The sequence below is a fragment of the Ranitomeya variabilis genome, chromosome 4 (genome assembly GCF_051348905.1).
Source record: "Ranitomeya variabilis isolate aRanVar5 chromosome 4, aRanVar5.hap1, whole genome shotgun sequence".
Classification (NCBI taxonomy): Eukaryota; Metazoa; Chordata; class Amphibia; order Anura; family Dendrobatidae; genus Ranitomeya; species Ranitomeya variabilis.
Window position 1 is genome coordinate 548,953,320 of NC_135235.1, and position 24,857 is coordinate 548,978,176.

The 24,857-nt window shown below is 44.6% G+C and overlaps 1 protein-coding gene across 1 annotated transcript in view; it reads left to right on the forward strand.

The window, feature by feature from the left end:
- The window catches only part of ADAM11 (ADAM metallopeptidase domain 11), a 174,357-nt gene that overhangs the window by 95,835 nt on the left and 53,665 nt on the right, over positions 1-24,857 (forward strand). Inside the window, exons 13-18 of the mRNA XM_077252617.1 lie at positions 4,718-4,808; positions 4,897-4,948; positions 7,143-7,242; positions 7,824-7,895; positions 8,571-8,666; positions 9,769-9,849. Coding sequence (XP_077108732.1) covers positions 4,718-4,808; positions 4,897-4,948; positions 7,143-7,242; positions 7,824-7,895; positions 8,571-8,666; positions 9,769-9,849 — 492 coding nt within the window. The remainder of the gene's footprint in view (positions 1-4,717; positions 4,809-4,896; positions 4,949-7,142; positions 7,243-7,823; positions 7,896-8,570; positions 8,667-9,768; positions 9,850-24,857) is intronic.

Here is a 24,857-nt window from a genome sequence, read left to right on the forward strand (position 1 = left end):
TCCAGCCAGCTCTCGGGTAATTTGGGGTGCACTTTGCCAGAACTCCCTTCTTATGTTCCTTTCCTGGCTGTCTCGCTGTTCTGGCTCTCTCCTCTCCTGCCCTGCGCCTTCACACACAGTGTCCCAAGCCAGCAGTCTCTGATCTTGTCGGGCGACGTGCTCTAAGTCCCCTTGATCCTATGCCTTTTTAATGAATGTGTTGGATGTGGCTGCAGCACATGCAGATACTGCAACCTCCGGTTGACTAGCTGAGTTTTACAGTCTGCCACTAGTTTGAGGGCCGGATCCCTCGCTGCGACCTGGTCCCTCCACCCGACTATGGTCTGCGTAGATGTAGGACCCACGGGTGGATTCCTCACTACCTGTGCCCCTAGGATCCCTTCTTCCTTTGCTGAAGCCTTTCTTTCTCACTCCTTCTTCCTTTCTCTCACTTCCCAGTTTGTCTGGGGACGAGCTTCTGGCTCCTTCTGTCCCCTCAGACGACTCTCTTCATACTCTCTGTCTTCACTCTTACCACTCTCCCTGGCTCCTCCCCGTCTCTGATTTCTCCACCCACACCCTTTACCCAGCCCCTCCCTGGCCTGGAGAGGTTTAATGTTGGGTGTAAGTGTGTGAGTCCTGCGTAGTGCCCCCTCCTTACCTGAGAGCGGAGTACCACACCTCGTCCGAGGTGCAGTACCTCTGTGGCGACTGGACCTCAGGGGTGCCACAAATTCACATAATGAATTTCCAGACACAAAATGAGAAACACCTGCTCTAAAAGCCTTCAGAGAAGGACATCCTATGGGGGAAAACAAAAGCGGCACACAGGTATGGTGGACATCCTGTCAAATGTGTGCAAATTATAAAAAGATACACTCAACAAACCATAGTTATATACTGTTATGCTACTGTGTCCTTCTCAGGAACACATAGGACCCACAACAAGGGTGCTAAATTGCCAAAAAACTTTGTGTATACATCAACAGCACAATAGGTACCGTATATACAAGTGCTTCTACAAAATTAGAATATCATCAAAAAGTTAATTTATTTCAGTTCTTCAATACAAGAAGTGAAACTCATATATTATATAGTCATTACAAACAGAGTTATCTATTTCAAGTATTTATTTCTGTCAATGTTGATGATTATGGCTTACAGCCAATGAAAACCCAGAAGTCATTATCTCCGTAAATTAGAATAATTAACAAATAACACACTTATTTAACACTTCCTAAGTGTTTAAATAGGTTCCTTAGTCTGTTTCAGTGGGGAAGACAATCATGGGGAAGACTGCTGACTTGACAGATATCCAGAAGGCAGTCATTGACACACTCCACAAGGAGGGTAAGCCACAAAAGGTCATTGCTAAGGCTACTTTCACACATCAGGTTTTTGCCGTCAGGCACAATCCGGCGAGTTTGAAAAAAAACGGATCCTTTTTTTTTCCCCACCGGATCAGTTTTTTTCTCATAAAATTGTATTAGCGCCGGATTGCGCCTGATGGCCACACGTTTCATCTGTACAGAGGAACGTTTTTTCTGTCTGGCGAAAAAATGCCCAGCAACTGATCCAGCGAAAAATGTATGAAACTGAGATGTGAAATGATGATTCCGGCCTCCGTATCCGGTTTTTCATGCATTCTCCATACAAATCATGCATCTCTCTCTTTCTCTCCCTCTCTCTATCATCAGTTTTTCACTACTTCTGACGGATCCGTGTTTTAAAAAATTTGCCTGATTGTGCCTGAAACAAAAAACCTGATGTGTGAAAAGTACCGTAGCTTAACGAAGCTGGCTCTTCACAGAGTGAGTGCTGTACCCAAGCATATTAATGGAAAGTTGAGTGGAAGGAAAAAGTGTGGTAGAAAAAAAAGATGCACAAGCAACCGGAATAACCGCAGCCTTGAAAGGATTGTTAAGAAAAGACCATTCAAAAATTTTGGAGAGATTTACAAGGAGGGCACTGCTGCTGGTATCATTGCTTCAAGAGAGGAGAGAATGGCTAATGAAATCAATTATTAAACCTTATATAAGCTAGTTCAGATATGGTGTAGCAAGATGGCATCTATTTCCTGGAGCAGCGCCCTGGAAGGGATTTTTGGAATCTGTTGAAGTCACTGAACATTGGACATTGGATGAAGACACTGAAGACACCATATATGCAAGTGAAGTTGGAATGGACCTATGAAAGACTGACACCATTACTATTCAGAAGTTGTGCAACACCCATTTCCTGTCTTAGCATGGTTCTTTGTTTCAAGAATAAGGCTATGTGCCCTTGTTGCGATTTTTTAAGCGTTTCCGTCCCATTTTTCCACTGTGGAAATGCTTAAAAACCACTATCAAAATGCATGCCATTAACTTTAATTGTATTCCACAATTGCTGTGCCCATGCTGCGTATTTTTCCACAGCGGAATCGCATGGCTGTAAAATACGCAGCATGTTCATTATTTTGCGGAATCGCAACAATTCCGCCACCATGACTTGTGTAGCTGTAAATCAAAATCGCAGCAAATAGGAAGTGACATCATGGGCATCCCATCATGCCATCCCATGAGCGTCCCATAATCCAGGAAGGCGAGAATCTTAGATCTTTCCCATCTTCCTGGATGATAGCTGGTATGATCTGGTATGTACTGGTATGATCTCCTCATAGGAGCCTTTTTTTTTTCTACCCAACTATATTTGTGCTCAAAAACCGCTTAGAAAAACCGCATGAAAAACGCACCAAAAACACATCAAAATCTGCATGCGTTTTTCTTGGCAAGGGTGTGCGGTTTTGATGAGGAAAAATCTGCTTCTATTCTGCAACGTGGGCACATAGCCTATGAATTCAGTTGTGTGCTGGCCTTCGCAGAGTAAGGAGCATATATCTGACTCTGTGTCTGGTATTTCTCTTTTATGTGCGCACTTGGCTCATATTTAGGTCAGGAACAGGCAATCATTTAGATCTCACTTTAAGAGATCACCCCTCCTTCACACCACCACACACAGACATATCCAGGACATGGGCTACAAGCGTCGCATTTCTTGTGTCATGCCACACATGACCAATAGACAACGCCAGAAGCGTCTTACCTGGGCCAAGGAGAAAAAGAACCGGACTGTCGCTCAGTGGTCCAAGGTGTTGTTTTCAGATGAAAGTATATTTTGCAATTCATTCAGAAATCAAGGTCCCAGAGTCTGGAGGAAGAGTGGAGAGACACACAATCCAAGCTGCTTGAGGTCTAGTGTGAAGTTTCCACAATCAGTGATGGTTTGGGGAGCCATGTCATCTGCTGGTGTAGGTCCACTGTGTTTTATCAAGACCAAAGTCAGCGCAGCCATCTGCCAGGAAATTTTAGATCACTTCATGATTCCCTCTGCAGACAAGCTTTTTGGAGATGGAATTTTCATTCTCCAGCAGGACTTGGCACCTGTCCACACTGCCAAAAGTACCAATACGTGGTTTACAAACAGTATCTCTGTGCTTGATTGGCCAGCAAACTTGCCTGACCTTAACCCCATAGAGAATTTATAGGGTATTGTCAAGAGGAAGATGAGACACCAGACCCAAAAATGCAGACGATCTGAAGGCTGCTGTCAAAGCAACCTGGGCTTCCATAACACCTCAGCAGTGCCACAGGCTGATCGCCTCCATGCCACGCAGCGACCAAGTATTGAGTGCAGTTACTGAACATACATTTCAGTAGGCCAACATTTTGGATGTTAAAATCATTTTTTCAAGCTGGTGTTATAAAGTATTCTTATTTACTGAAATAATGACTTTTGGGTTTTCATTGGCTGTAAGCCATAATCATCAACATTAACAGAAATAAACCCTTGAAATAGATCACTCTGTAATGATGTAATATATGAGTTTCACTTTTTGTATTGCAGAACTGAAATAAATTAGCTTTTTGATGATATTTTAATTTTGTGAGATGCATTTGTATGTTAATGAGCATCACTTAAAACACAATTAATAAAGGGCTGTATATGTGTACTGTACACCGATAAGCAAGCTTTGGGGTGGGTGACAAACCAGGCTGCAAATATTGAAGTTTGGAGATTAGCCTAACTGCCCATCATAGCATGTGTGATAATATGTATCCAGCTACACATTAAAAAACTCAACAAACTTAGTGAAAAATACTATACACTAACGAGGTAGTAATTAATGATTACCCTATTCCCGTCTATGTGTAGTATAGCACAAGTGGTCAGTGTGAATATTGCAAGACTTGTAATTTTTTTTTTTTTCATTTATTTTTTTAACATTCTGGTATGAAATATAGAAAATCCAACAAAAATTAAAAATGTTAAATTAATTTAACATAAAACCTGATTTAAACAGTAGGCCATTTTTTTGTGACTCCTTCACTTTAAGTTTGTTTCCAATTTGTATCAGGACTGTGAATAATTTACACAACTATTTTAGGCTTTGTTATCGCTCCGTCATTGGATTTCCATTGCAATTTGGCAGTCAGTGCAGTATACGTGGGCTGCAGTATATATATACCACCTACCAGGAAAAAAAGCTGACATCAGACCTATCATAGCTCAATAGGGTTTGGAATATGCTGTATGGGGGTTCAGTCAAACAGATATATAATTTCTATTAAAGACCTAGAGGAAAATGGAAAGAATGACACCAGAGTGAATACAATGCAACTGACGAGAAAGTAGAAACCAGGAGACTAATTCAACGTCTAGTTATGATTGATACATGTGCTTTGTTTATCCTATCCAGTTTGGAAGTATTGCTGCCATGGCGGTGACTTTAGCACAGACGCTGGGACAAAATCTTGGCATGATGTATAACAGACCACGTATGGCTGCAGGTAGGATATATTGTGGACAGCTGCTCTATTTCCATCTTTTTTTGGATTGATACAGGAGCTGGTGTTGGCTTTCTTGTCTTCCCTGTAGGTGATTGCCGCTGTCCAGACCTGTGGCTTGGTTGCATCATGGAAGATACAGGGTGCGTGATGGGTTTTGCAGACATTTTAATAGTACTCTGAAAACGTTATGGTTAAGGACAACAGGTTTTTATAAGGGGGATGAAAAACCAAAGCAAGTGATGGCATCTTGTGAGGGTACTTGCTGAAATCTGACAGTATAAGGCTGGTTTCACACATCCGTGAAATACAGATCATCAGAACACCAGACCTGACCGCAAGGTCTCCTGACTTGGGCTAACTTCTTCACATATGTCTATGAAGCAGTTGGCTCCTTTCGGGAGACCCAGCAGTTGGGCCGGGTCTTCCCATGTAAGAACAGTCGGAGTTTCACGGATGTGTGAAAATGGCCTCAGTGTAAGATCACACAAACGTATTTCCGATCTGGGTGTTGGCCATGTGTGCAGTAGTCCTCTCATGGACCAATGTTATCCCACGTGCTAGTGCCTAGTCTGTTTTCTACAAAGACCTCGGTTCTCCATGGAAAAAAATCACAGCATGTGTCTGTCAGGTCCAAGTTACAGACCAGACTAGTACAAGTAAGGGCGCCTGCAGACGAGCGTGTGAAAAATCATCCAAGTTTTATCCAGATAGACATTTTTTTTCTCATTTTGAAAGTAGTACATGCTACTTTTTTTTTTCTCACGGAGACGTGACTCAAGAAAAAAATCATTCATCTGAAGAGCACAACTAAATAACATGGGTCAGTGTGCTGTCCGGATAAAGATTGGATAGCACACGTCTGATTTATACACTCGTCAGCATGAGCCCTAAATAGTAGGCAGCTCCTGCACCCATTTACTATGCGGATGAGCAGACAGAGCTGTCAGACATTTCCACAAAGTTACACGCTCTTCTGAAATTAGCTCCTGTTAACATTGGAAGGGTTTATAATGGCACTGAAAAAATGGATTAGTCAATATTGGGATCCATTGTTAATCAGTAGGGGTTCTACCTCTAGGACAGCCACATCAGTAATGTAGCCCTTCCATTATTGTTCCATGCACATCGGCATTCCCAGCTACTCAGCTAGCTACAAGCTGTATCTGGAGCTGCAGCCAGCGCCATTCATTTGAGCAAATCTGTTCAGCTCCCTCCACAACCATGGTCAGCTCCCTGCACAGCCTTGGTCAGCTCCCTGCACAGCCTTGGTCAGGGCCCTGCACAGCCTTGGTCAGCTCCCTGCACAGCCATGGTCAGGGCCCTGCACAGCCTTGGTCAGTGTGATGCTTTATAGTGAAAGAATGTAAATGTGCTACAGAGCTGAATTTGTACTGTGAGCCCCTCATTCAGCAGAATGGGGGTCTTAGAGGTCAGACACCAACCAATCATAAAGTGACGACTTATCACAGTCTTGATGGCACTCCTTTAAGAACCATTTAGTTACTGATGATGGCCAGACTGCATATATGGCTGTGCACAATACTTGTACCTATGTGGTCTCTGCCAAGAAAAATACATTTCCACGTACAGTAATTCTTATTTAATCTGCGCACAAGCAGTCTTTATGCATTATACGTCAATGTCTAGTCCATTTTCATTAAAAAAATGCTGGTACTACTTCAAAATAATCATTATTTGCCTGCCAAAGTCCCTGCTGCTCCAGCACCGCCACTCCATAGCTGGCTCAAGGCTGTTGAGCCCAGTGATTGGCTGCAGTGGTCACATGTTGTAGACCTGATGTCAGTGCTGCAGTCTTCAACATTAGGGAGCAGCAAAGAGGTAGCTTTGCAGTCGCAGGGGGCACGTAATGGTATTATGGTTATTTATTTATTTTTTTATCAACTTATTTTTAATAAGTTTTTGGGGAAGGGATACAATACACATAATTATTTATGCAACAACCAACTTCCATAATTTAAGGGAAAAAATAAAGAGGAGGCAACATGAGACAGAGGCAAAAGGGGAGGGGATTAAGGGAGAGGAGAGGGGAGTCTTACAGCTAACAACTAAACGAAACAACACAAAAGAAAACAAAAAGAACCAGATAAAGACCAACTGATCCAAGTACCCAAAAATCTAAATCACTCAAAAATGTTAATCAAATATCTATATTATTGTTTCTGTGTTTCAATCCAAAGTGGGAGAGGAAATGAAATTTTGTGGAATTGGTCCATTCCAAGTCGTTTCGCCCCATTTTTCGATAAATGTTTGATAATCCAGAAAAAGTTGTACAGCGTGTTATGGTTGTCACTAATAGTGATTGCTTCATTTCAGGTACTACCTTCCCCAGAAATTCTCCCGCTGCAGCACTGATGAATACAGACAGTTCTTGAAGAATGGAGGAGGGAAGTGCTTGTTTAACAAACCCAACAAGGTAGGGACGTTGTACGCATGGCATGGCGTTACTTGGATGCTCCACACAATACTGACCGGGCACATTGGTCCTGCCATATCAAGATTTTTTTATGTTTGAAACTTTACCCTACATTTTATTAGGTTTGCAATTTTTCCAATGATTTTCCAATGATTACATATCTGCATTCACATACTCAGGAGCGGACACAGGCAGGAGAGGGCCCCTGTGCTGCTGCATAGGTTGCACAACTGTTATGTCCGCCCCTGGATATACACAATGTCAATGTACGTACGTTTCTCTACCCTACCTAACTACAGCATGTCACTAGGCCACTGTTCACACCAAATCTGAGCCTTCCATTAGGATTATTCTTCGTCACTTAGCTCAGATCCAAGGCTCTGACCTGTGCTACTGTATAAGCCCAAATGTAAAAACCTTCCGTATTTATACTGTGTGGTATAGTTATTTTGCCCTGGCATGCCCACATACTGTGTTTTTCTATAAACTTAAAGAAACAAAATCCAGCCAGAATAAAGCCAAAAAGGACACTTTCAGTCACCCCTCCTAATGATTGTCCTCTTGTTCTTTCCTTTTTTTAGCTATTGGATGCTCCATCCTGTGGGAATGGATTTGTGGAAGTGGGGGAAGAATGTGACTGTGGCTCACCTACTGTAAGTACCCAGCATGGACTAGTACAGGAGAGCGGAGCAGATCGATATGGCGTTGTGAAAATGTTCAGTTTGAGTCCAGTGGGTGGTCTTAATGAATGATTGACAGCTTGCCCTTTGTGAACATGCATAGAAACTTAGCTGTCAATCATTGAGTAGCTCCGCCCATTGGACTTATAATGCCAGAAAGAGCAGGGTTTAGATGAGAAAGTGACTGGTTGCTGGCAATTTTTTAAGTCTGGCGTTTTCTTTATGTTCTCATGTTTTATTAAACTGGACATATTGTATATATTGCTGTTCACAATGCTTGTACCTATGTGGTCACTGCTCAGCAATGATCGCCATAAATAAATATTAATCTACAATAATTCTCCTTTATTCTATATACTAGCAGTCTTTATGTATTATGCTTCAAGGGGTCGTCCAGGAGTTGTCCACCCTGAGTAAGAGGCACATGCGTCTTAATAAATAAGGTGCATCTCTTGCGCCTAACCTAGACTTGCCATGTAAGTTACGCAACAAATAGCATGGGCGCTAAAAAAAAGAAAGAAGCTCTGACTGCACTGAAGCGTGCACGCATTGCAGAGTAGTGAATGTCTACTTTACAATAATGATAGCTGCGGGTGGTTTTACAAAGCCCCAAATAATAATGATGTGCCCTGTTATTGTAATTGACAGGAATGTAAAAAAAGTGGCGCCCTGAACTGCTGTAAGAAGTGCACACTCAGCCATGATGCCATGTGTAGTGACGGGCTGTGTTGTCGGCGATGTAAGGTATGGAAACTGGCAGAGGATCATTTCTCCATAATGATCGCGAGAGTGAGGAATATGCCACCGAGAGATAGTGGGCATTATTTTTAGTTTTTATCTTAATATATTACATCATGAAATATATGGTGGATATAACAAGTCTACCCAACCCTGTAAAAATGGCAGGTTTTTGTCATGTAAATAAATCATACCAAGAAGAATCATTGTAGAGCTTTTTCCAACTAATGTCACCCATAATCTGTACCGTTTTACATGACAGAAACCTGGCATTTCAACAGGGGTGTGAAGAGTTTTTATCATGTTACTATGTGGACTATAGATGAGTGTATATACACAACTTGTTCTGACGCGTTTTACTGAGACAGAATTTTCATCATTTTATTAGGATCGTGCATTTGAAACAAAGCCATTAAGATGTGATTGTTATAGACTTTCAGGTTTAATTTAAGGGATTTCACAAAAAGTTGACTTTAAAGGGTTATTCCCCACCAAAAATAAACAAGTTATGCCCCATCCGTTTTATAGTGAATGACCTGTTTTTTTGCTGGGATCCAACCTGTGGGACCCCAGTGATCCTGATAATGGGGCTAGTTACGCTTCTTAGTATTTTTCCTTAAATCGTGCTCAAGTAATATATGATATAAATTGAGCACATCATTGAAATTAAATAATTTCAGTATAGTGCCCCACTTTGAATGGAGTAGAGGGGCACATGCTCGACCTCCACTGCATTCATTGTCTATTGGAATGCCCGAGAAAGCAAAGTGCTTTTCTTAGCTAATTCCCGCAGTTGGGTTGATAATGAATGGCTCAGATGTTGAGTATGTGCACCTTCACTCCATTAAAGATAGGACTATAAATCCCTGTTCTTGGGATCACGGTCACTGGAAGTTCCAGTGGTCAAACCCCCAATGATCAGCAAGTTATACTCAATCCTACAGATAGGAGAAAACTGTTTTTTTTCTGGAAATAACCCTTTCACTGTTTAGGAATTACAACCATTTTATACATAATCCTTCCGTTGTCAAAGTCTGAAAAGTAATTGGACAAACTAATATAATTTATGAATATAAGCAGGCATCCTTCTTTTCTGTCATGATCACAGTATGAACCAAGGGGCACAGTTTGTCGGGAGCCTATTAATGAATGTGATGTGCCAGAGATGTGTCCTGGAGACTCCAGTGTGGTGAGTAGTCCTACATGTGTCTGTCTGATTTCGGGAAAGATAGCCTTAGGTCTGCTCCACAAACCTTAGGTCTACTCCACAAACCTTAGGTCTGCTCCACAAACCTTAGGTCTGCTCCACAAACCTTAGGTCTGCTCCACAAACCTTAGGTCTACTCCACAAACCTTAGGTCTGCTCCACAAACCTTAGGTCTGCTCCACAAACCTTAGGTCTGCTCCACAAACCTTAGGTCTGCTCTACAAACCTTAGGTCCGCTCCACATACAGCAAGTCTGGGACTGGCATCTTCGTTTTGTTGTCTAAGGGCTCATACTTACCTGCGAGAAACTTGGATGAGTCTCGCACGTCAATACCCGGCACTCAGGAGCAGAGCGGGAAGCTGCATGTATTGCTATGTGGCTGCACGCTCCGATCTGAGTGCCGGGGGCAGTGCCGGGCATTGAAGGGCAAGACTCATCCGAGTTTCTCGCAGGTGAGTATGAGCCCTTAGGCAGCTTCTATCATTGGACTTTTTTTCTGTTTAAATAATTTTTATTTGGTTTTCTCCAATTAAAACATTTGTAAAATGTTATAATAAAAACACAATCAATAGTTGTCTCACAAACAGAATTATTAGGTATACAGTAACCATAAAGAAATGTAATGGGAAACAAAATGAAACAATGCGAGGAGGAAATTAGGAAAGGGGACATAGAGATATATTATTTAGGTGTACACTTCAGGTGATATGTTTGCCAAAAGGGGGGCCACTGCAATTAGGTGAACGACAACCATAAATACCACTCTTTGTGGAAAATACAGTGGGGGAAATAAATATTTGATCCCTTGTTGATTTTGTAAGTTTGCCCACTGACAAAGGCATGAACAGTCTATATTTTTAAAGGTAGGTTAATTTTAACATTGAGAGATAGAATATCAAAAATAAAATCCAGAAAATCACATTGTATAAATTATAGAAATGTATTTGCATTTTGCAGTGAGAAATAAGTATTTAACCCCTTCACCCCCAAGGGTGGTTTGCACGTTAATGACCGGGGCCAATTTTTACAATTCTGACCACTGTCCCTTTATGAGGTTATAACTCTGGAACGCTTCAACGGATCTTGGCGATTCTGACATTGTTTTCTCGTGACATATTGTACTTCATGATAGTGGTAAAATTTCTTTGATATTACCTGCGTTTATTTGCAAAAAAAATGGAAATTTGGCGAAAATTTTGAAAATTTTGCAATTTTCCAACTTTGAATTTTTTTGCCCTTAAATCACAGAGATATGTCACACAAAATACTTAATAAGTAACATTTCCCACATGTCTACTTTACATCAGCACAATTTTGGAACCAAAATTTTTTTTTGTTAGGGAGTTATAAGGGTTAAAAGTTGACCAGCAATTTCTCATTTTTACAACACCATTTTTTTTTAGGGACCACATCTCATTTGAAGTCATTTTGAGGGGTCTATATGATAGAAAATACCCAAGTGTGACACCATTCTAAAAACTGCACCCCTCAAGGTGCTCAAAACCATATTCAAGAAGTTTATTAACCCTTCTGGTGCTTCACAGGAATTTTTGGAATGTTTAAATAAAAATGAACATTTAACATTTTTTCACAAAAAATTTACTTCAGCTCCAATTTGTTTTATTTTACCAAGGGTAACAGGAGAAAATGGACCCCAAAAGTTGTTGTACAATTTGTCCTGAGTACGCCGATACCCCATATGTGGGGGTAAACCACTGTTTGTGCGCATGACCGAGCTCGGAAGCGAAGGAGCGCCATTTGACTTTTCAATGCAAAATTGACTGGAATTGAGATGGGACGCCATGTTGCGTTTGGGGAGCCCCTGATGTGCCTAAACATTGAAACCCCCCACAAGTGACACCATTTTGGAAAGTAGACCCCCTAAGGAACTTATCTAGAGGTGTGGTGAGCACTTTGACCCACCAAGTGCTTCACAGAAGTTTATAATGCAGAACCGTAAAAATAAAAAATCACATTTTTTCACAAAAATTATTTTTCGCCCCCAATTTTTTATTTTCCCAAGGGTAAGAGAAGAAATTGGACCCCAAAAGTTGTACAATTCGTCCTGAGTACGCTGATACCCCATATGTGGGGGTAAACCACTGTTTGGGCGCATGGGAGAGCTCGGAAGGGAAGTAGCACCGTTTGACTTTTCAATGCAAAATTGACAGGAATTGAGATGGGACGCCATGTTGCGTTTGGAGAGCCACTGATGTGCCTAAATATTGAAAACCCCCACAAGTGACACCATTTTGTAAAGTAGACCCCCTAAGGAACTTATCTAGATGTGTTTTGAGCGCTTTGACCCACCAAGGGCTTCACAGAAGTTAATAATGCAGAGCCGTAAAAATAAAACAAAAATTTTTTCCCACAAAAATTATTTTTTTAGCCCCCAGTTTTGTATTTTCCCGAGGGTAGCAGGAGAAATTGGACCCCAAAATTTGTTGTCCAAGTTGTCCTGAGTGCGATGATACACCATATGTGGGGAGAACCACTGTTTGGGCGCATGGAAGGGCTCGGAAAGGAAGGAGTGCCATTTGGAATGCAGGCTTAGATGGAATGGTCTGCAGGCGTCACATTGCGTTTGCAGAGCCCCTAATGTACCTAAACAGTAGAAACCCCCCACAAGTGACACCATATTGGAAAGTAGACCCCCTAAGGAACTTATCTAGATGTGTGGTGAGCGCTTTGACCCACCAAGGGCTTCACAGAAGTTTATAATGCAGAGCCGTAAAAATAAAACTAAAATTTTTTCCCACAAAAATTATTTTTCAGCCCCCAGTTTTGTATTTTCCCGAGGGTAACAGGAGAAATTGGACCCCAAAAGTTGTTGTCCAATTTGTCCTGAGTGCGCTGATACCCCATATGTGGGGGGAACCACCGTTTGGATGCATGGGAGGGCTCGGAAGGGAAGGAGCGCCATTTGGAATGCAGACTTAGATGGAATGGTCTGCAGGCGTCACATTGCGTTTGCAGAGCCCCTAATGTACCTAAACAGTAGAAGCCCTGCACAAGTGACCCCATTTTGGAAACTAGACCCCCCAAGGAACTTATCTAGATGTGTTGTAAGAACTTTGAACCCCCAAGTGTTTCACTACAGTTTATAACGCAGAGCCGTGAAAATAAAAAATATTTCTTTTTTCCCACAAAAATTATTTTTTAGCCCCCAGTTTTGTATTTTCCCAGGGGTAACAGGAGAAATTGGACCCCAAAGGTTGTTGTCCTATTTGTCCCGAGTACGCTGCTACCCCATATGTTGGGGTAAACCCCTGTTTGGGCACACAGGAAAGCTCGGAAGGGAAGGAGCACCGTTTTACTTTTTCAACGCAGAATTGGCTGGAATTGAGATCGGACGCCATGTCGCGTTTGGAGAGCCCCTGATGTGCCGAAACAGTGGAAACCCCCCAATTATAACTGAAACCCTAATCAAAACACACCCCTAACCCTAATCCCAACAGTAACCCTAACCACTCCTCTAACCCAGACACACCCCTAACCCTAATCCCAACCCTATTCCCAACCGTAAATGTAATCTAAACCCTAACCGTAACTTTAGCCCCAACCCTAACCCTAACTTTAGCCCCAACCCTAACTGTAGCCTTAACCCTAGCTCCAACCCTAGCCCTAATGGGAAAATGGAAATAAATACTTTTTTTTTTTTCCCTAACTAAGGGGGTGATGAAGGGGGGTTTGATTTACTTTTATAGCGAGTTTTTTAGCGGATTTTTATGATTGGCAGCCGTCACACACTGAAAGACGCTTTTCATTGCAAAAAATATTTTTTGCGTTACCACATTTTGAGAGCTATAAATTTTCCATATTTTGGTCCACAGAGTCATGTGAGGTCTTGTTTTTTGCGGGACGAGTTGATGTTTTTATTGGTAACATTTTCGGACATGTGACAGTTTTTGATCGCTTTTTATTCCGATTTTTGTGAGGCAGAATGACCAAAAACCAGCTATTCATGAATTTCTTTTGGGGGAGGCGTTTATACCGTTCCGCGTTTGGTAAAATTGATAAGCAGTTTTATTCTTCGGGTCAGTACGATTACAGTGATACCTCATTTATATTATTTTTTTATGTTTTGGCGCTTTTATATGATAAAAACTATTTTATGGAAAAAATAATTATTTTTGCATCGCTTTATTCTCAGGACTATAACTTTTTTATTTTTTTGCTGATCATGCTGTATGGCGGCTCGTTATTTGCGGGACAAGATGACGCTTTCAGCGGTACCATGGTTATTTATATCTGTCTTTTTGATAGCGTGTTATTCCACTTTTTGTTCGGCGGTATGATAATAAAGCGTTGTTTTTTGCCTCGTTTTTTTTTTTCTTACGGTGTTTACTGAAGGGGTTAACTAGTGGGCCAGTTTTATAGGTCGGGTCGTTACGGACGCGGCGATACTAAATACGTGTACTTTTATTGTTTTTTTTATTTTATTTAGATAAAGAAATGTATTTATGGGAATAATATATATATATTTTTTTTCATTATTTTGGAATATTTTTTTTTTTTTTTACACATTTGGAAAAAATTTTTTTTATTTTTTTTACTTTGCCCCAGGGGGGGACAATACAGATCGGTGATCTGCCAGTTTGCATAGCACTCTGACAGATCACCGATCTGAGAGAAGTGCAGGCTGCTTCACAGTGCCTGCTCTGAGCAGGCTTCTGTGAAGCCACCTCCCTCCCTGCAGGACCCGGATCCGCGGCCATCTTGGATCCGGGTCTGGAGCAGGCAGGGAGGGAGGTAAGACCCTCGCAGCAACGCGATCACATCGCGTTGCTGCGGGGGGCTCAGGGAAGCCCGCAGGGAGCCCCCTCCCTGCGCGATGCTTCCCTGCACCGCCGGCACATCGCGATCATGTTTGATCGCGGTGTGCCGGGGGTTAATGTGCCGGGAGCGGTCCGTGACCGCTCCTGGCACATAGTGCCGGATGTCAGCTGCGATAGGCAGCTGACACCCGGCCGCGATCGGCCGCGCTCCCCCCGTGAGCGCCGCCGATCGCGCTGGACGTACTATCCCGTCCGTGGTCATGGGGGCCCACCCCACCTCGACGGGATAGTACGTCCGATGTCAGGAAGGGGTTAATCCCCTACCAACCATTAAGAGTTCTGGCTCCTACAGACCAGTTAGAAGCTCCTAATCAACTCGTTACCTGCATTAAAGACAGCTGTCTTACATAATCATCTTTATAAGACTCCTGTCCATAGACTCAATTAATCAGTCAGACTCTAAAACTACAACATGGGCAAGACCAAAGAGCTTTATAAGGATGTCAGGGACCAGATCATAGACCTGCACAAAGCTGGAATGGGCTGCAAAACCATAAGTAAGATGCTGGGTGAGAAGGAGACAACTGTTGGTGCAATAGTAAGAAAATGGAACAAATACAAAATGACTGTTAATCGACATCGATCTGGGCACTATGCAAAATCTCTTCTCGTGGGGTATCCTTGCTCATGAGGAAGGTGAGAGATCAGCCTAAAACTACACGGGGGGTGGGGGGGGTTGTTAATGATCTCAAGGCAGCTGGGACCACAGTCACCAAGAAAATCATTGGTAACACATTATGCTGTTAAGGTTTTAAATCCTGCAGTGCCTGCAAGGTTCCCCCTTCTCAAGAATGCACATGTGCCGGCAATGAACAATGAATAACTGGATGATTCTGTGAGTGATTAGGAGAAGGTTCTGTGTTCAGCTGAGACAAAAATTGAGGTCTTTGGCATTAACTCAACTCGCCGTGTTTGGAGGAAGAGAAGTGCTGCCTATGACCCAAAGAACACCGTCCCCACTGTCAAGCATGGAGTTGGAAACATTATGTTTTGGGGTGTTTCTCTCCTAAGGGCACAGGACTACTTCACCGCATCAATGGGAACATGGATGGAGCCTTGTATTGTAATATCATGAGTGACAACCTCCTTCCCTCTGCCAGGACATTAAAAATGGGTCATGGTTGGGTCTTCCAGCAAGACAATGACCCAAAATATACAGCCAAGGCAACAAAGGAGTGGCTCAAAAAGAAGTACATTAAGGTCTGGAGTGGCCTAGTCAGTCTCCAGACCTTAATCCCATAGAAAACTTATGGAGGGAGTTGAAGCTCCAAGTTGCCAAGCGACAGCCTCAAAATCTTAATGATTTAGAGATGATCTGCAAAGAGGAGTGGACCAAAATTCATCCTGACATGTGCGCAAACCTCATCATCAACTACAAAAAACTTCTGACTGATGTGTTTGCCAGCAAGGGTTTTGCCACCAAGTATTAAGTCTTGTTTGCCAGCGGGATCAATTACCTATTTCTTATTGCAAAATGCAAATACATTTATAAAATTTACTAGATGGTGGCCCGAATCTAACGCATCGGGTATTCTAGTATATTGCCCAGTCACGTAGTATATTGCACAGCACACGTAGTATATTGCCCAGCCACGTAGTATATTGCCCAGCCACTTAGTATACTGCCCAGTCACGTAGTATATTGCCCAGTGACGTAGTATACAGCACAGAGCCACGTAGTATATTGCACAGCGACGTAGTATATTGCCCAGCCACATAGTATATTGCCCAGTGACATAGTATACAGCACAGAACCACGTAGTATACAGCACAGAGCCACATATTATATTGCCTAGCTACGTAGTATATTGCTCAGCCACGTAGTATATTGCCCAGCTACGTAGTATATTGCCCATCCACAGTCATGTCCCCATGTCACAGGTTAAAAAACAACAAATAAACATACTCACCTTCCGATCTGAGGGCCCCTTGTAGTTCTAACATACTCACCATACTTGTAGTTCTGTCGCCTGTGCGCGGTACAGGCGGCAGCTTCCGGTCCCAGGGTGTGATGACGTCGCGGTCACATGACCGTGACGTCATGGCAGGTCCTTCTCGCGCAGGCGCGCAGGGCCTGTGATGACGTCGCGGTCACATGACCGTGACGTCATGGCAGGTCCTTCTCCCATACGATCCTTGCTACCGGAACCTGCCGCTTGCACGGAGCGGTTTCCGGAGGGTCGCGAGGAGCAGGAAAGGCGGCGGAAGGTGAGTATATAATGATTTTCATTTTTTTTAATTATTTTTGACATTAGATCCTTTTACTATTGACGTTGCATAGGCAGCGTCAATAGTAAAACTTGGTCACACAGGTTTAATAGCGGCGGTAACAGAGTGAGTTACCCATGGCATAACGCGGTCCGTTACCGCTGGCATTAACCCTGTGTGAGCGGTGACTGTGAGGAGTATGGAGTGGGCACTGACTGCAGGGGAGTAGGGAGGGACTAATTGGACTGTGTGCGTCGCTGATTGGTCGCGGCAGGCATGACAGGCAGCTGGCGAGACCAATCAGCGAATGAATATCCGTTACGGAAGTACCCCTTAGACAATTATATAGTAGATACAATGTGATTTTCTGGATTTTATTTTTGATATTCTATCTCTCAATTTTAAAATTAATCTACCTTTTTAATTATAGACTGATCATGTCTTTGTCAGTGGGCAAACTTACAAAATCAGCAAGTGATCAAATACTTATTTCCCCCACTGTAGGTGCATTATGGTTTTTATAGGAAAACATTAATTATATTTACAGCTGAAATAATTTCTTCACCGAAAGGAATGTTGGAGCACTTCCAATTCCTAGCAATGGCTAGTTTCCTAGCCATAAGAATATGAGCAGTGATTATTTTGCCTTGAGGTGGAATTTTGTTCATGTCCTAGAAGAGTAGCTAGAGAAGAGGAAGGTGAACTAGGAATTTGGAAGACTCAAGAGACCAAAACAAAGATGGATCTCCACAAGTCTGTCAAGTTTGGACTGGATCAGAGAATATATATGAATATCCCTTTCATTCCACAACCCCTCCAGAATAATGATAATGTGCCAGGATAGATAATACTAAGTTTTCACGGTGTGTGGTACCATCTGAAAATAGTTTTCATTGCTGATGCTACATGTGTAGCACAGTGGAAGATTTTGTGGATTAATGATAGAGAAGTGATCCAAGTACTGTTGGGGAAGAAGTTGCCCAGATTGTTCTCTCAGGACAGGAAAGGGGTAGATTTAGTGAAATCATCTTTGCCATTTAACATAGCATATTTTGGGTGGAGGCCTCCAAGAGAATTCAGTATAGACCATAGAGTGAATATGATAGCATTTTCTGAAACTGAAAACGGAGAGTATTAGTATATGTCTGATTCTCAAATATTTATAGAAGTATCGGTGTGACACTTGGCAGTATTGGTGTAAATATTCAAATCCATGAAGGTTATTCCTATCCAACAAATCTCTCACGAGGTAGATTCCTTTTCTTTATCGCTTCATTGGAGGACACAGGTAACCATGGGTGTGTGCTGCTGTCCCTAGGAGGCTGACACTAGGCAAAAAATGAAACAAATAGCTCCTCCTCCGCAGTATACACCCACCAACAGGAACAAAGCAACTCCGTTTAAGCTTAGTGTCTGTAGGAGGCGAACCTGGATCTGATCCCAGATCCGCATTTTCCCTTGCAGGTTCCCTGTTACTGTTTTATTAATCTTCTTCCTTTGTTTTTCAGGTTCTTCGTTCTAGAGTAACAGGGTGTAGTGTCTCTTTTCCCATATGTATGCGACCAAAAGATTAGTGTGGTCCACTAGATGTGTCGTCCACATCGCCCACTCTCGGACCTACAGGCAGGACTTCTCTCCCCTGTCACCCTTTTGGGTGTTTCAGGTTGATTTTTGGTGGCCAGTCCTTGCCTTTTCCCTCCTCACCCCTCTCCTCGTAGAGGGCTGAGGGGAATACGATGATCACCAGCGGGGGGCCTCCACCCTTCTTGCAAGGGGTTGATGACGTCTTCTGCACCGTTCGGAGACGGTGCAAGAAGGAGGATTCCCGTTGCCAGTGACCCTCTCCCACCCAATGGCTCCTGATGAATCTTCATCCGTGAAGAGGATTCGTGGACCCACCTGCTGCTAAGGTATTCTTTCCATGTCCCCCCGTCTGGCGCAGGCAGTTCCCTTCTCATTCCTGTCCCTTTTTTGGGACAGGGTTCCTCCACTGACAGTGACGTGCAGCAAGTACCTTTAGTCCCTTTCAGCCCGGCCATATTTTTCAGCCCCGGCTATTTTATATTGCCACATCTCCTTCTTCCCCGGCAGTGCACTTTAAATTTTGCGCTCTTGTCAGATCTGTCAGGGTCCCGCGCGCGCGCTTTCTTTCGGTGCCCTTTTTCTTTCACCACCCACCGACTGCCAGCCTATCAGGCCAGTGCTTTCTTTTTTGCCGACTGGCAGATTCTCTCTGCTGGCCATGCCCCCCCGCGTGTCGGCCAATCAGAGGGGCACTTTTGTTTTGGTATCCGGCAGATCTTCTCAGCTGGCCACGCCCCCTGGTGCATCGGCCACTCAAAGGGGCGCATTAGTTTTTTTTTTCATGCTGGCCACCCCCCTTCATCTCATCGGCCAACCGGATTCATCTTCTTCCCATCCAGCTTCTCTTGCCACACCCTCTGCTCTACAGCATGCGGTTGTGTTTGCACTGCGGGGGGGCCATCTTTGCTGGATCCTGCGTCTTCAGTCTCCAGTCTCTCTGCATCTTCCTCGGACTAGGGGGCCACAGCTATCCTGGGTCCTCTCCTGTTCATCCCTGCATTGGGTAGGCTCCTTCCATTATAACACTCCTGAGCAGTACCTCAAGCTCGACTTATGCCTAACTCTCCAGAGGTAGTTCTCCCCCCTCAAAACCCACTGTCGTTCATTACGCTTGCGCCCGCTGCAAAATAAAGTGGTCCTTAGGTCTGTCCTCCCCGTTCTGCTGGTTCTGCAGTCCTTCCACCATGTCTGTCCCATAGGGGCACCCTAATGCCCGGGATGAGAGCACTTCCCTCCCCCCCGAAGTGGGCTGTTGGTCTCCGACCTGACTAAGGTTTCCCAGTCCCTGGTCCAGGTCCTAGAACGCTTTCCACATCTATCTGCAGCCACAAGTTTTCTGAACGCCTCTCAGAGAGATTCGCAAGCACCTGACCACGACCTTCACAGGGACAGATCGGAAAAAAAGGGGCTAGGAAGCGGGCTCACTCTAGCTCCTCATCCACCTCCCCGGGCCCCTCAGCATCTTCCAGGGTGCCCCCCTCTCCCCATTCCTCTTCCTTAGAGGCAGATTTTGGGTCAGATGTGCTATCCCAGTCCAGATCTGAATCCGATACGGACTAGGTGTCATAGCCAGGATAAGGCTATCTACCATGCCCTGCATCTATTACACAAACTCTTAAGCTAAAAGAAGACGAGGTTCCCGCTGAAGAGCAATCCGTCTCCTTCAAACGGGTAAAACGTCCTTCTCGGACTTTCCCTAATCATAAGGAGTTTAAGACAACTATGGCTAAACATTGGGAACTTCTCGGTAGGGTCTCGGTAAGCAGCTATACATCCTCTATTCCTTTAGTCCAGTTCTTGTCGGCAAGTGGGCAGAGTCCCCTGTAGTGGACCCGCCAGTCTCCCGCATATCTTCCAAAACAGTTCTCTCTCTGCCAGATGGGGCGTCTCTTAAGAATACTACAGACAGGAAGATTGAGCCTCCACCTGGGTGGCTAAGTCCATCTCTGCCTGGGCCAAAATATTTTGCCAAGGCATTTCTGCGGCAGCCCATGCGGATGAGCTGGCAGATTTGGCGGACCAGATTGCTCACACCAGAAAATACCTTTTGGCTGCCTCCTTGGATGCGGCCAGAGCAAGCAGCAACATCACTGCCATACGCCGCGTCCTTTGGTTGAAGGCATGGAATGCTGATCCAACCTCTGAAAAGTCACTCATCACCCTGGCCTTTCAGGGTTCTAGGCTCTTTAGGTCCAGACTGGACCAGATAATTTCAGAGGCTACCAGGAGGAAAAGTACTTCTCTTCCTCAGTCCAGATCTAGACATGCCTTTAACAAGAAAGGGCCTCTGCCTTTTTGTTCCTTTCAATCTTTCTCCTTCTCAGGGACTACCTCCCAGGAGGACCGCTTGTCGGCCCCAAGTGAAAAAAGGAAGCCATCCTTCAAACCTGCACCTCACTAGAGGGGTAAAGGCCGCCCATAAAAGTCTTCGGGGTCCCATTCCCACAGGTTCTCCTCTAAGTGACGGGTCACCCCCACCTGGAAATGTTTGCAGGGTGGGAGGCAGACTTCTTTTCTTCAGAAACGCTTGGTTGTCGGTGGTCAACGACACCTGGGTCAGAGAGATCGTTACGTCCGGTTACAAGATCGACTTTTCTTCCTCCCCAGGCAGACGTTTCTTTCTGTCTCGCCTGCCAAAACTTCCTTCTCAAGCCCCAGGGGTTCTTCAGGCCGTCTCTTCTCTTCTACGCTCAGAAGTAATCATACCAATTCCTTGGAATGAACGATTTTCAGGGTTCTACTCCAATCTTTTTGTAGTCCTGAAGAAAGATGGATCCCTCCTTCCAATCTTGGATCTCAAGCAGTTGAACTGTCACGTTCGGATCCGCCACTTCAGGATGGAGTCCCTACGCTTGGTGATCGCCTCCATGGAGCCAGGAGAATTCCTTTGTTCCGTAGACATCCAGGACGCTTATCTCCACATTCTGATTTTTGTGCAACACAAGAGATTCCTTCCGTTTGCGATCCAGGAGAATCATTATCAGTTCACGGCTCTTCCTTTCGGCATGGCGTCTGCTCCCAGGGTGTTCACGAAGGTCATGGCAGCGGTCATGGCCATCCATCGTTCCAAGGGGATTCTCATAATCATCTGATCAAGGGACCGTCCTGTCGAGACTGCGATCAGAGTCTTCAGATCGTTCTGGACACTCTCATCCATCTAGGCTGGATAGTCAACAGGGAGAAGTCCTCCCTAATCCCAGCTCAGCCCCTGATGTTCCTAATTATGGAGTTCGACACAGCTCAAGCTCGTATCTTCCTCCCAGATGAGAAGTTTGCATCTCTTTGCCAGCAAATCCGCTCGCTGAAAAGTCCAGCCCCCCTTCCTCTATGGTCCTGCATGAAATTGATTGCCTCCATGGAAGCCGTGCCTTATGCCCAGTTCCACACTCGGCCTCTTCAACTGGCACTCTTGTCTGCTTGGGACAAGAGGACTGCTTCCCTGGACCGACCGGTTTTTCTGCCTCTCAAAGTGAGGCAATCTCTGACTTGGTGGACGCTGTCCGCATCAGTTCTGCGCGGGAGGTTTTTTCTCCCTCTGCCGTGGCAAGTCATCACCACCAACGCCAGTCTTCTCAGTTGGGGAGCGGTCTTCCTTCATCACGTAGCGCAGGGTCGCTGGAACGCTCAGGAGGCCTTTCTCCCCATCAATCTATTAGAGATCAGGGCAATATTCCTTGGTCTTCTTCACTGGCAGTCCCTCTTCGCAGGCAAGCCGATCCGCATTCAGTCGTACAACGCCACGGCTGTGGCCTACATAAATCACCAAGGCGGAACTCGCAGCAAACAAGTCATGTCAGAGGTGTCAAAGATTCTGAGATGGGCAGAACGGCACGTCCCTGCCTTATCGGCCATTCACATTCCAGGGGTGGAAAATTGAGCAGCCGATTTTCTGAGTTGTCAGGGTCTCGAATCAGACGAGTGGTCTCTCAATCCCACTGTCTTCAACCAGATATGCCAGAGATGGGGCACTCCAGACGTCGACCTCATGGTGTCTCGGATGAACCACAAGGTTCCTTGGTTCGTTGTCAGGTCCCGACATCGGCTGGGCATCGGTTGCGATGCCCTTGTGATCCCATGGTCCCAGTTTCAACTGCCTTATCTTTTTCCGCCTCTCTCCTTGATTCCAAGAGGCATGAAAGAGATAAAGGCAGAAGGGATTCCTGTTATCCTGTTAGCCCCAGACTGGCCAAGACTGCACTGGTACGCGGAGCTGGTCAACATGCTCATGGACATTCCCTGGAGGCTTCCAGACTGTCCAGATCTTCTATCACAAGACCCCTTCTTCCACCCAAGTTCTCAGCCTCTGAGTTTAACGGCATGGGTGTTGAGGCCCCCGTCCTGAATGAAGCCGGATTTTCTCATAAGGTCATTCAGACCATGATTAAGGCGAGAAAACCAGCATCCTCGCGCATCTACCACAGATGTTGGAAGGCCTTCTTCCAGTGGTGTGAGGAGAACAACTTGTTCCCAATGTCCTTTTCCCTTCCTTCCGTCCTTGCCTTTCTCCAGGCGGGTCTTTACTCTGGTCTGTCTCTAGTACCCTTAAGGGACAGGCTTCCGCTCTGTCCATTCTCTTCCAGAGAGATCTAGCTTCTCATTCGCAGGTGAAAACTTTTATTCAGGGGGTCGCCCACCTGCTGCCGGTGCCACCTTACCATTCCCCGTTAGATCCATGGGATTTGATCCTTGTCCTTAGTGCTTTTCAGCGCACGCTTTTTGAACCCATCCAGGACATCTCTTTTTCTCTCCTGTCATGGAAGGTAATTGAATCGCCATTACCTCTATCATGAGGGTTTCTGAGCTGGCACCTCTGTCTTGTCGTTCTCCATTCCTGATCTTGCATCAGGACAAGGTAGTCCTTCAACCCGTTCCTTCTTTTCTCCCCAAGGTTGTTTCTGCTTTTCTCATCAATGAAGACATTGACCTTCCTTCTTTTTGTCCTTCCATGGTTCATCCCCTGGAAAAGTACCTCCACAAGCTGGATTTGGTCAGAACTATTCGGGTCTATCTTTCTAGGGCTGCTTCTTTTCGTCAGTCTGATTCCCTTTTTGTCATCCCCGAAGGTCGTCGTAAGGGGCTCTCAGCTTCTAAGTCCACTATTGCTCTTTGAATTCGTTCGGCAATATTGGAGGCATACTGACAAACAGCCTCCTCCGGGAGTGAAGGCTCACTCCACTCGGGCCGTGGGAGCTTCCTGGGCTGTTCGTCACCAGGCTTCGGCCTTGCAGATCTGCAAGGCCGCAGCCTGGTCGTACTTGCACACCTTTGCGAGGTTTTACAGGGTTCATACCCATGCCTCGTCCGATACAGGATTGGGTGGGAAGGTTCTGCAGGCGGCGGTCGCGCACTGGCCAACCTATATTCGTTTTTGTTTTGCATTCTTTCTATTCCCACTCTTGGGACTGCTTTTGGACCTCCCATGGTTACCTGTGTCCCCCAATGAAATGATAAAGAAAGAGGGATTTTTGGTACTCCCTGTAAAATCTCTTTCTTGACGCCTACATTGGGGGACACAGCACCCTCCTTAATGTTTGTACCATTGTTGGGCCCACGTGCCTTTGTTTTGAGTTGGTACATATGTTGAGTTTTTCGTGCTTCTCCTACTTTTACACAACTTGAGTCGCTTTGTGCCTGTTGGTGGGTCTGTACTGCTGAGGAGGAGCTATTTTTTCTTTTTTTGCCTAGTGTCAGCCTCCTAGCGACAGCAGCACACGTGGTTACCTGTGTCTTCCAATGAAGGCTCCAAGAAAGCTTTTACGGTGAGTACCAAAAATCCCTCTTTTGTTTCCAGTCTTTAAGATGGATATCTGGGAGGAGCAATTCCAAAGTTTCAATGGGAACCACAGGAAAGGGGGAACTAACTTGATTGTTCTGCCGATTACATTTCTTCCAGATCTGTAAATAAGTGGAAATTGTGCTCGGCCTAAGGGGAAGAGGAAGGAGTTTGGGTAGGGATGTAATTAATAAAACTTTGAGGGTTTTTGTAAGGGCAAGATGATTCCATATGAACCCAGTGTTGAGACGATTTCAGAAAGTTAATTTGAGAAGCTAAATAGATTTAGGTTGGGTAGGTTGAGGCCTCCTGATTTTTTGTTCAGTATTTTAGTGGCAATTCTATGTTTCCTAGGTGTCCAGATTAACTAGTTTAGGATTTTTTGTGCCTGATTAAAAATATGGCTGTGGTAGGAGAATAGGTAGAGCACAGAGAAGAAATACATTTTTGGTAGAAAGAGCATTTGGAAAGCTGCTATCCGTCTAGTCCAGGAGGACTCACTTTTGAACATGTTTAAGATATCCGAGGACAGAGATTTCAGCATGGGTAGATAATTTGCTGTGTTTAATTGATCATTTGTTGCAGT